The sequence below is a fragment of the Ctenopharyngodon idella genome, chromosome 14 (genome assembly GCF_019924925.1).
Source record: "Ctenopharyngodon idella isolate HZGC_01 chromosome 14, HZGC01, whole genome shotgun sequence".
Classification (NCBI taxonomy): domain Eukaryota; kingdom Metazoa; phylum Chordata; class Actinopteri; order Cypriniformes; family Xenocyprididae; genus Ctenopharyngodon; species Ctenopharyngodon idella.
This window is the reverse complement of record NC_067233.1, coordinates 1,360,521-1,373,212: the sequence shown is the minus strand read 5'-3', so window position 1 is coordinate 1,373,212 and position 12,692 is coordinate 1,360,521. Positions and strand designations below refer to the sequence as shown.

The following is a 12,692-nucleotide window of genomic DNA, read 5'->3' as shown; positions in this document are numbered from 1 at the left end:
AAAGACATTTTGACCACTAAACTAGAAAATGTCCTGTTTACATTTCAGAAATATGGTCCATCGGTTTATTCTTGAAATCCTAAACGTGTTTAAAGCTGATACTGTTAAAACGTAATGATATGTTAAAGAAAATTAAGAATAAAAGACATACTGTTTAGAATCCCTGATTCGTGACTAAATGAATCTTTGAAATCGTTCGGACAGTTCACTGAATCATTCGGACAGTTCACTCGCACTGATTCATATTGAGATGTGGGTGAAATTGAGTATTTACTTAAAATCTATTGAAACACAACCTGCAAATATAGGCACAGTTTTATACTTGGTGAGTTTATGCTCCAGTATAGAAACGTCCCTGTTGTTTTACAATAAAGCAAAGAATCCGTTATGTCACGTGGTGCCTGTTACATTTCTCAGCGCGTTGTCAACACAAGCCAATCAAGTCGTTTGTGATTGTCGAGAAGACTTTACGTTTTCATCCACATTACCAATTCTCGAGATTAATATCTTTATAAATATCATACTTTTTTGCGTACAAATATCTAAGCGGAGGATGCTATTTTATTAGTCGCCGTGCGCTTCCTGACGAAAGACCATCGGTTTCATCTTCCGCTCTGGAGGAGTAGTATCCCGTCATGCACCGGTGTTTGAGCGGCACGGCGTCTCAACGTGTTCTGACTCAGGACATGCAGCACCTTCATTGATTAAAATATATCTAACTCTGTGTGGGTTTTAAATCAGTGGATGAAGTGATCTCACTCCGGCTTTATTTGAGAAGCGGAATCGCGTCTGTTCGAGCGAGATGTCTTTGGTTTGTGCGAGTAAGTGAGATTGTTTCTGTTAGCATGAGTGATTAGCAGTGTCGTGTTAGCCATTGTTGTGCGATATTAGCAGAAACTTTGTGTTTTGAGAAACTACGCTTTAATGACGATTGCATTGCTGCATTTCATTAACCTAGAAAAGCATTGATGCAAAATATTAAGTGCGTCTTAAATCTCTCTGGGAAACTTTATAGTTTGGCATACAAGACATACCGATAATATAAGGGAAAATAAGTTTTGTGAAGTTATTGATCTTAAACATTGGATAATAACGTATGATACACAAACAGTTGACGAATAATGTTGGAATTATAATGAGGTATTTTGTACTGTAGAGTAAGGAAGTTTCATGTTTGTTTATTTGAAGTAAATATACATTTTAATGCTGATTGATTCATATTAATTAACATGTACTTTTAGGAATAGGGTTTGGTTTAGGGTTCCATATTATGATGTATAATGCATTATTACCACAGTATCACCTAACAAGGACACTGTAAAATAAAGTGTTACCGATTGAAATGATGAATGTAAATCTCATTCCAGTTTCAAACGAGGTGCCGGAGCATCCCTGTGTCTCTCCTGTGTCCAATCAAGTGTTCGAGAGGCGTCTGATCGAGAAATACATAGCGGAGAATGGAGCCGACCCCATCAACGGCCAGCCGCTGTCTGAGGAGCAGCTCATCGATATCAAGGGTACAGAGACACAGATGAATCCATAAGAAGCTCACGCTCTCTAAGGCTGTGATTTCAACATGCATTATTTCTGTACTTTCAGTGTCTCACCCCATCCGACCGAAGGCTCCCTCCGCCACGAGCATTCCTGCCATCCTCAAATCTCTGCAGGACGAGTGGGTGAGTCCTCCGACCCGACTGACCGCGTAAGGAATAAGTGCGCGACGTCTTTCTCACCGCTGTGTTTGTGTCTCTTCCAGGATGCGGTGATGCTGCACAGTTTTACTCTGAGGCAGCAGCTGCAGACCACTCGACAGGAGCTGTCTCACGCTCTCTACCAGCACGACGCCGCCTGCAGAGTCATCGCTCGCCTCACCAAAGAGGTCACGGCTGCCAGAGAGGGTAAGAGTGTGTTTGTGCTGTCTGGATGAGATCCTCACTGCAGTCGTGCGTCACTGACGTGTCCATTTTTCTTCTTGCAGCTTTGGCGACGCTCAAACCTCAGGCTGGACTGGTCGCTCCACAGGCCGCTCCTGCTTCCCAGCCTGCAGCTGTGGTCAGTAATTCAAATCATTTCATATATGAATCCTGACTTTATCTTTTAAAGGTGCAATATGTAAGATTTTTGCAGTAAAATATCCAAAAACCACTAGGTTATATATTTTGTTCACTTGAGTACTTACAATATCCCAAATGTTTGCAACTATTTGTAAATCGTGAGAAAATTGCAATTTTAACCAAGGCTCCGGGACGTGTGAGGAGTCGCCTGTTAATTGCGTCATACCCGCGTTATCCTCGGTTTCCAGTTTTATTTTGTAGAAACTATGGAAACACCAAAGACGCTTTAATATTTACGTTTTAATAGGACAACTGTTTTGATATATTTATAGACAGAAAACTATTTATTGTTATATAGCTCAACACGTTTAGTCTTATTGTTTAAATCTAATTTTCTTGATTTTTTTTTTTTTTTTTTTTTTTGCGAGTACCGTACTTTACCACGCCTCAGAGAAAAACACACTATTTTGTAGTGTAGCTAACATAGCATAATCAGATGCAGCTTTATTTTTAGTAACAGTAATACAGCATTTTCTCCATCATACAATACGTTTTAAAATGAATTGCATGCCATTTATCAACACAAGCCATCCAACATTTAATATGATATTCTAAAATCGATCTATCTTACTGCAGTGTGTAACAGTGTCTCACAGCAGCCGCCGAGCGAACGCTCAGAGTAACGTTATAACATCATTTTCAACACACTCAAATGTATCTCATATGATAAACAGAGCTGTGTTACCTCATACTCATGACTGGAAAAGCGGAAGTGGCGCCGGCGACTGTGGCATAATAAAAGTTCCGCTGCTCGTGAGGCGTGTGTTGCGCAATCGCTCCAGCGGCCTCGTTCAGCTCCCACAACACTCGTTCTTGATCTGCTTCATACTACAATAACGTTAATAATCGCATCCATGAACATGATTTGTTCCCGAGTCCTATCCCAATTGTTTCCACCGGCTGTGATGTGAAGATCACATGTCCCAAGATTCCGCGCTCAAACTTGGCGTCATCAAGCTACGCCTTTGTTTTGAATAGGCCTCTAGCAGACAGAAACTCTTACATATTGCACCTTTAACCATTTGAGGAGATTTGCAAAATGTCATGTCAGAATGAAAAGGTTTATAGAGTATACGCCTCACGCTGTGGGTGTCATAAAACTCACCTTGAGAGTGCACACTGTCACTGTGTGATGTAGTCTGTTAGAATGACAACTAAAATAGCTCTAAACCGGCACCCGCTGATAGCCGGCTGCTTTCAGATGCTCACATGAGTGTTTGTGTAAGCGCTCTGTGAAGAGCGTCAAAGTTTTTTATTTACAATGTGTTTTTGCAGCATTGAGCTTCGTAGCCAATCACAGACACATCTGATGAGCTGTGTATAGGGTTGCAAAAATCTGGGAATTTTCAAGGCTGGAAACTTTCCATGGGGAATATATGGGAATAAACAGGGAATTTGCAAAATTGCAGGTTGGCCTATAACAGGGAACTTAAACACACCCCCTGCATGCACTGTGCGTTCCTCCATAACATGAACATTTGATCAAAAATACAGAAATAACAATAATTTTGTAAAATATTACAATTTAAAATATTGGTTTTCTATTTTAATAAAGTGTAATTTATTCTGTGATCAAAGCTGAATTTTCAGCATCATTACTCCAGTCTTCAGTGTCACATGATCCTTCAGAAATCATTCTAATATGATGATTTATGATCAATGTTGAAACAGTTGTGCTGATTGATATTTTTTTTATATATAACATGTGATACTTTTTTCAGGATTCTTTGATGAATAAAAAGTTTAAAAGAACTTTTTATTTAAAATAGAAATCTTTTGTAACAATATACACTATTCTTAAATTTTGGGGTCAGTAATTTTTCTTTTTTTGAAAAAAATTAATACTCATGAGTTAAATTAATAGTGATATTACAGACTTATGTTGTTAGAAAAGATTTCTATTTTGAATAAATGCTGTTCTTCTTAACTTTTTATTTATCAATGAATCCTGAAAAAAGTATCACAGGTTATAAAAAATATTAAGCAACACAACTGTTTCCAACATTAATAATAAATCATCATATCAGAATGTTTTCTGAAGGATCATGTGACACTGAAATAACACATGCATAACAATTGCTGCAATCAAAATATATTTATTTTACATATTTACTAAATTAGAATTAATTGGATGTAAAAAAGAAATAACTGCTATTTCATGTTATTATAACCAAACAAAATGTTTATTTGTTTGTATGTGATATATTTTATATAAATTTATATGGAAATGTATATAAATTTTCAATTTATTCCCGTAAATTCCTGTTAAGTTTCCAAATTAGAATATTTCCAAAATTCCTAGGTTAAGTTTCCGTGGAAAGTTTCCAGAAATTTACCGGAAAATTTCCACCCTTTTGCAACCCTACATGTGAACGCAGTGGCCAATCAGATGTGCTTTTGTAGTCAGAGTCAAAGTATAAACACAATGTCGATAAGAGATTCATTGCACAGCTTCATTAATTATAATGGGAATTTTCGCAAGAGAGCAGCTTTGTGTACCTCACGTTATGATTGACAGATTCAGTGATTTATAATGGCAGCAATCTTTCTTCACTTTCTGTATATAATATATATTTTTCATGCAGCTAACTACACATTGCAAAGTTTCTGGATTGACAGCCATATTTAAATGTGTAATTTAGTAATTTTCTATTTCATGAATAAATAGGATAAGTAAATATTAAATTTATTTTTTTGTTAATATCTTTCTCCTGTTTCGGTCTCTTAGGGTGCCGGCGGAGAGGCCATGGAGGTCAGTGAACAGGTTGGAATGACTCCGGAGATCATACAGAAGGTGCGTCAAAACAAGCATTCAGCAGTGATTCAATTGTGTGCATGATCACATGTTCAGAGGTAATCAAACTGTTCTTCTCTCTTTACAGCTCCAAGACAAGGCCACCGTCCTGACCACAGAGAGAAAGAAGGTGAGCGGTTTGAGTTGCAGCGCTTGTTTGTGCTTTTGTATCACTGTGGTTATTTTATGTACTTTAATACGTGTTCTTAACTTTTTATTTGGGTTTGTTATTCAGAGAGGAAAGACCGTGCCAGAGGAACTGGTCAGAGCAGAAGATCTCAGCAAGTATCGCCAGGTGGCGTCCCATGCTGTGAGTACTCAGAGAAGTGTCCGTACCGAGTTGTGTTCCCAAAACAAATCTGTGTATTCTGCGCTGAATTTGAATGCTGCTCACTTGATCTTGTAGTGATGTTATTAATACTGTGGCGAATTCAAACGCTTTCTCACTGGATCTCCCAGCGCTGTGTAGGAACAGGTAAACAAGTGTGTTGGACTTGAAGCATGGCTGCACAGAGCGATCGGTGTATGACATCAGAGTACCACGAGAGCATACGGCTCCATAAGGTTTCGAAACGCTCTCGCAGGACTTGGATGACATATACCCAACCGTCTGTGCAGCGTCGCTTCAAGTCAAACACAGCTAATCTGTTCTGAGTGCTGCGTTGTCTATTATTGGTCTGAGCTGATAAATGTCCACACTGCTCGACTCAAACAAGTAGCGCGGTTTAGTTCCACTTTTGTTTTGTTTGCCGCGGGCAACATTGTGGTGGCACCAGTGCAACTTCTAACGAATTTAGTTGCCCTGGGAAGAAAAAAGATTGCAAAATGTGATCATTTGGTTCATGTGTTTTTATGCTTTTACAATATTGTGTAACATGCTAACATCAAGCTTTGTTTCGAGTTAGTTGCCTATGACCTTTAATTTAATTTCATATTGCTTATCACTAGTGTTTGGTACAGAGCTCATATCACAAATGAAGCATTTTCTTTTTCCGCTTCATAGGGTCTTCACAGTGCCAGTGTACCAGGAATCCTCTCTCTGGATCTCTGCCCAACAGACACCAACAAAGTCCTCACCGGTACGATTACAACACCGTCACACCAGGGTCCCCGTGGGTCCTTAAGTTCGGTTGTATCAAATTTAAGGCCATAAAAAGTCTTAAATATCTTAAATGGTTTTGGATTAGTTCACCCAAAAATGATATAAAAAATATATGAAAATATAAATCTCTAATGCACGTTGAAGTTTCATTTTTGGATGAACTAACCCTTTAATCTTCATTTGGGGAGAGAAAAACAGGAATCGTGATATGGCTTGATGTGATTATTAAACATGGTTTAATTGAGCACTGCATGTTTAGAAGTAAAATCGCTGTGCAGCTTCTACAGAGCAGTTCACAATCAATGAAAACCACATTTATGCCAAGCGGTTGCTTATGATGTACTGTTGATGAATTATGACAATGTTTAGCTTATGGTGTTTATATCATACCTGCAAACTCGCGACATTTCTAAAAAGTGCAGCTGTGTTATATACAGGGTTTACCAGGGTAACCGCTATATTTCTGCTGTTCCATGAGCACAAAACTGTTTTTACATTCACCCGGAGGATCGGAAAGAAGCTAATGTGCTTTCTAAACTATTAGGATAAGACATGTGTATATATTCATTTATAATTGACTCATCCCTTTTCTTGAGAATGGTTTAAAGGCTGAAATGTGTGGTTTATAGTTGTGTAACTTTTGTTTTTTCTTTCAAAACCTGCATTTGAACTGTAAAGTTGTTGAAATCATGCTTTTTAGTCATTTTAAGCTTTGGATGGTAATTTTATTTGTGCATATCTTAATTTTAAAACCCCTACACATGAATACGATATGATCACGAGTGTTCTCGGGTGAGAACGTGTGTGTCCTGTAGCACATGTGGTCAGATATAAAGGACTTAATGTCAGTAGTGTTACTGCATGTTGATGGCTCTGTGTTGCTCTCAAAGACAGTCGCATACATATTGCCACAAACCATTTTTACGCACTCTCTCCAGGTGGTGCGGATAAGAACGTGGTGGTGTTCGACCGTCGGGAGGAGCAGATAGTTGCCACCCTCAAAGGACACACCAAAAAGGTCTCGTCTGTCATCTACCACCCTGCTCAGGTAGGCCATCGCTCTTGCTCTTTATATACATGCACTCATTCGCGGTTTGTCTCCAGATCTCACATCTCTCTTCACATGTTCTGTCAGTCGGTGGTGTTCTCGGCGTCTCCAGACAGCACTATCCGCGTGTGGTCGGTTACTGGGGGCAACTGCGTGCAGGTGATCAGGGCCCACGAGGCGGGTGTTACCGGCCTCTCTCTGCACGCCACCGGAGACTATCTACTGAGCTCATCTGAGGACCAGGTAAGACCCAAACACACAGGCTGATGGCTGAGGAACAGTTCACAAGCAACACATGCACTGAATAGAGAGCCCCTTCAAGTTGTTTGGCAGTTCAGTTTCACTTCCCTTGTGAAAAGAACAAAAGCTTTGTTTCTGTGTCTGTCAGAGTGTAATGCATCTCAAATGCGTGTGTGTTGTAGTATTGGGCCTTCTCTGATATCCAGACTGGACGTGTCCTGACTAAAGTCACTGATGAGACCGCTGGATGTGGTATGTATTCTCTCTGTCAGTTAGGGCTGGGCAGTGTTTCAGATATATATCCAATGTTGTGTTGGTAATATAAATATTCACCACATTATTTATAAGCTTGGGAACTGAAAACTCATTCAGAACTAGTTTGATTTAAATGGAGTGATTTAACTTGTAGTTTCATTGAATTTTGTTTTGGAAAATGGGAAAATTACCCTCTTAAGTGACTCTTATAATCACCTATTATAATCGTTGGCGTTCTGATTATTCCGTTTCTTCTTCCGCTCTGGAAGTCTTTGGCAGCTTATAGAACCGCTTGCGGGAAAGTTAAGAAATTTGGCACACAGATAGAGGACAGTCAGAACTGTCAGCATAGCAAATTTGGAGTCTCTAAACCGATCCCTCTAGCGCCACCAACTGTCCAAATTTGCACTTATGTTTATGCTAATAACTTTTGAACCGTAAAGGATAGAAACAAAATTTTCCGGGGGAAAAAAAACCTACTTTTTCTAACTACTTCTAAGCTGTTGCTCCGATTTTCACAAATTTAACCAGATCAAGTCAATTCGTTAAACCATTCTTGAATAATGCGCAAACGAATTCAACGAAGTGCCCGCCAAACATGAGGATACCTGCACAGTTTTGGCACAGTGCCACCTAGTGGTCTGGAGATATGAAAAATGGCTATTTTTGCTTATAACTTCTGAACCATTTGACCAAAAATCATAAAACTGGTCTCTTTAGATTCGGTGCATGCAGTCTCAAATGATACCCAATTTTCCCATATTGGCCATTTTGAATTTTGTCATAAAATGCTATATTTCACAAATATCGTTACAAAACTCTATCTTCGGATCCATTCCCTGACAGTACTCAAAACGCTTCGGGGCAGCGCCACCTTGTAGTCAATAGTTATAATGAAATTTCTAAAAATGCTAATAACCTTTGATTTAGGGTACATTTACATGAAAACGATATGCTTAAAACAGAAGTCTTTCCTTTTAAGATTTCAGCGTACAGACGACGCCATTGTCAAAACGATCCCCATTCACACGAATCTGTGAAAACGACTAAAAAAAACTATTTTGCTGCCATTAGATGATGAAACACTACAGACTGCACATGTGCATGACATAATTTTCACAGATTCACGTTTTTTGTTGTTTACACGGAGACTGTTTTCAAAACCTTGCACTTTGAAACCCGTTTTCAAAATTTTGCATTTTCAGGCACCCAAAACGCCATCGTCATGTAAATGAACGACCAAAACGCATGTTTTGTTGAAAACAGTGTCATGTAAACAGTCTCTAAATAGGCTAATTTTAACTATTAAATACTGAGTTGACAATTTTTTTTCTGTTTTATGTTTTGTATTAGATATTTTGAATCTTCTTGGCAGCAATGGCTTCCGGTTGAAATGAGCAAATGAATATGTACAACATGCATATAAAACATTGAATGCATTTCCGGCTCTTTCCTTTCAGCTCTGACCTGTGCTCAGTTCCATCCTGACGGTCTGATCTTCGGCACTGGCACGGCGGATTCTCAGATTAAGATCTGGGATCTGAAGGAACGGACCAATGTAGCCAACTTCCCCGGCCATTCAGGTCCCGTGACGGCCATCGCCTTCTCTGAGAACGGATACTATCTGGCCACTGGTAGGTCACATGACCCTGACTGGGGCAGGAGAGGGAATGATGGACCATCTTTGTCCTCCTACCTGATTTCACAAGTCACATTTATTTCTGCAGCGCTTCATTCAATACGCATAAATGTACATGCTCAATTGAGGCAGATACGTTTTCTCATCTGACAAGAAGACGTGCGCATACATTTACCGAATAAATTGCTCAATGCGCAACAAAACTCGTGACTTTGCCTCAACAGAGGCTGTGATTGGATAACTGTCTAACCAGCGGACCAATCACATCGCAGCATCTCAAATGTTGGTTTGGTGGTTCTGAAACGTCTGAGTCAAAGTCTGTCATCAGAATGATTTGGTTTAATTCCCTCCAGAAGCGTCTCTCACGATTGTGTTCCCAAACACCAGCATCCGAACACAAGATCACCTGACAGCGTTGGTAACACTTTAGTATAGGGAACACATATAAACTATTAACTATGACTTTTCCCTCAATAAACTCCAAATTTACTGCTTATTAATAGTTGGTAAGGTAGTTAAGTTTAGGTATTGGGTAGGATTAGGAATGTAGAATAAGGTCATGCAGAATAAGGCATTAATATTTGCTTAATAAGTACTAATAAATAGCCAATATTCCAGTAATATGCATGCCAATAAGCAACTAGTTAAAAGGCCTTAAAATAAAGTGTTACCAAAGCGTGCGTTTCGTCTGACGCTCTGAGACCAACTCATCTATGGAAAAGTTGCAGCAACTTACATTTTTAGTGTTCGAGCAGTCAAATTGATAATTTTATTAAATGTAAATTGTTTCTACCTGTTTGACCTGTAGGTGCTCAGGACAGTTCACTGAAGCTGTGGGATTTGAGGAAACTGAAGAACTTCAAGACAATTACTTTGGACAACAATTATGAGGTCTTGTATAACCCTCAGATGTCACTGCCATGACAGTTTGACACTGTTTACCATGTTTACTGAAAGCCTGGCTGATATTCCCTTCTTTCTCCTGTAGGTGAAGTCTCTGGTTTTCGACCAGAGTGGAACATATCTGGCTGTCGGTGGATCAGACATCAGAGTTTACATCTGCAAGCAGTGGTCTGAAGTGCTCAACTTCTCTGGTAAGTCGAGTTTTGTTCAGTAATGACGCGTTAAGTGAAATGCCGTGAGTGTTTCTTAGTAAGAATGTTCTGAGCCGATTTTTTTTGTTTGTTTCTTTGCCATGTCTCTTGTAGATCACTCTGGTCTGGTGACCGGCGTGGCTTTCGGTGAACATGCTCAGTTCCTGGCTTCCACTGGCATGGACAGAAGTCTCAAATTCTACAGCCTGTAATAGAAATCCAGACAGTTCAGGAGACATGTGATCATTTTCCCACAGCGAATACGCCTGTCAGTAATAGTGCATGTGTATACATAGATATACATCCACTGTCATATCCATCATTGTAGTGATGAATTCCTCTGATACCTACAGTACACCCTGACTTTGACTTCAGTAACTTCTTCTCTTTTCTCAATTATTGCTTTAAGACTGATTTGAGGGTTTTTTTCCTGTCTACGTTTTAAGCTTTGATTGTAGGCTGGTTGGTGAACCATGATTTTTTTTTTTTTTTATCCTTTTGTGCACAATAACAAAAAATGTGACATAGATTCCAATAAAGTTTAAATTGTTTTTATCTGTTGTTTTGGTATGATTTTCATGTTCATTGAAGGTACTTATAAGAACTGCATCAGAGATTCAGAAATGATAAGGAGCCAAGGAAGAGCTTCATTTTACGTCAGACTGGGTCAATTCAACGCTGGATTTGCACAAAAGATTAACATGACGGCACATGCTAGTGGATGAGTTGAATCAACTTCACAGCAACTACATAAATTTATCCACTAACCATTCAGAAACGTCTAAAAGTTGTAACTTCTTCCTGAGTCTCTCCATCAGTGTCGACTCCGGTTTGAACAATGTAAGGCTGAACACTGTCGTCATTTTGTCTGCGTGAGATTCTCCAGCTTTGTTGTTGTTGAGCGACCGAAGCGTCAGCTGTTACAGCTCCGCCCTCTTCTGGCAGCAGCTCATTTGCATTTAAAGGGACACACACAAAAATGGTGTGTTTTTGCTCACACCCAAATAGAGGCAAATTTGACAAGCTATAATAAGCGCTATACAAATAAATGTGAATAAATGATCTGTGGGGTATTTTGAGCTGAAACTTCACACACACATTCTGGAGACACCAGAGACTTATATTACATCTTGTGGTGCCGTAGAATGGAAAACTATGTACCTTGGCCTAATTAAATTAAAAGAGTTCTGTATATGGAAATGACATACCTTGAGCCTCAAACACCATTTGTTTCTTCCTCCTTATGTAAATCTCAAAAAACAGGCGAATCCCAACATAACAGTCGGGATCATTAATATGTACGCCCCCAATATTTGCATATACCAGCCCATGTTCTAGGCCAGGCGGAACTGCACAGCCGAATCATCGGAAGTTCTGCAGGTATTGTGAAGTGGGTATGTGGTTAGATCAAAAAGGGACATGGAAAATACATACAGAAAGGGTGGAATCAAAATGTAAAAAAGTTATAAACTTAATGAGAGCATTAGCTGGGAAAGATTGGGGAGCAGATAAACAATCACTGATGTACATTTATAGGGCTTCAATGAGGTCAACGATAGATTACGGATGCTTTGTGTACGGAGCAGCAGCTAAAACACATTTAATGAAAATGGATACAGTTATTAATAAAGCTTTGAGGATTTGTTCTGGTGCTATGAGATCAACACCAACTAAAGCAGTTCAAGTAGAATTAGGAGAAGTGCCCTTAGAACTGAGAAGAGATAAACTTATGCTTACATACTGGTGTCGATTACACGGATGTGGAAATGAAAACCCTACAAATAGTGTTATTCATGAATGTTGGGAGTGTAACTCTTTTAAAGGTAATGGCTTTGGATGGAATCAGAGGAATATAGATTAAACAATATCTTTTTTAACACTCCTACACCTTTTAGTAATATTCCTGTTTGGCTGTTTCCAAAAACTGAGGTAGATTTGAATATAATGGTACTAAAGGATAAATGGGAAGAGAGTGAGAAAGGACATATGGCAAGTCAATACATAAAAAGCAAATTTTACAGTTATTTAGATATTTATACAGATGGATCCAAAGATGAAGAAAACAGGGTAGGCATAGGAATATAGATACCAACATTGAATGTAAGTATTGGGAAAATATTACCTGACCAGCTGTCAGTTTATACGACAGAGATGATGGCAATTATTATACACAGTAAAATCCCCAGAGTTAAATCAACTCTGCTCAGAGTACATATGGTCCCTTTCTAAATAGTGATAAAGTAACACTGAACCAGAGTTAAAGTTAATGAGATAATTAAGCAATTAATATGGCTGTGACTGAAGTCAGTTGTAGTTCTTGTGATTCTCTTTTCTTCAGTGATTTTGCTTGTTAACAGCAGGTGTTCATCACTAATGCACAATCATTACTTAATTATCTCATTAACT

The 12,692-nt window shown here is 38.9% G+C and overlaps 1 protein-coding gene across 1 annotated transcript; it reads left to right on the top strand.

The window, feature by feature from the left end:
• The first annotated feature begins 588 nt into the window (after nt 1-588).
• prpf19 (pre-mRNA processing factor 19) lies at nt 589-10,841 on the top strand. The gene is made up of 16 exons (XM_051860903.1): nt 589-821; nt 1,368-1,517; nt 1,600-1,676; nt 1,757-1,898; nt 1,979-2,052; nt 4,843-4,908; nt 4,997-5,038; nt 5,144-5,218; nt 5,912-5,987; nt 6,949-7,058; nt 7,146-7,301; nt 7,481-7,550; nt 9,014-9,187; nt 10,001-10,083; nt 10,181-10,286; nt 10,401-10,841. Exons 1-16 carry the CDS (start codon nt 803-805, stop codon nt 10,496-10,498), a joined length of 1,518 nt encoding a protein of 505 aa, XP_051716863.1. The 5' UTR covers nt 589-802; the 3' UTR covers nt 10,499-10,841.
• Nucleotides 10,842-12,692: the final 1,851 nt, after the last annotated feature.

Coding starts and splice junctions, on each gene's coding strand:
- prpf19 (XM_051860903.1), top strand. Junction 1,899..1,978: donor GGTCACGGCTGCCAGAGAGG/GTAAGAGTGTGT, acceptor TTCTTCTTGCAG/CTTTGGCGACGCTCAAACCT. Junction 10,287..10,400: donor TGAAGTGCTCAACTTCTCTG/GTAAGTCGAGTT, acceptor TGTCTCTTGTAG/ATCACTCTGGTCTGGTGACC.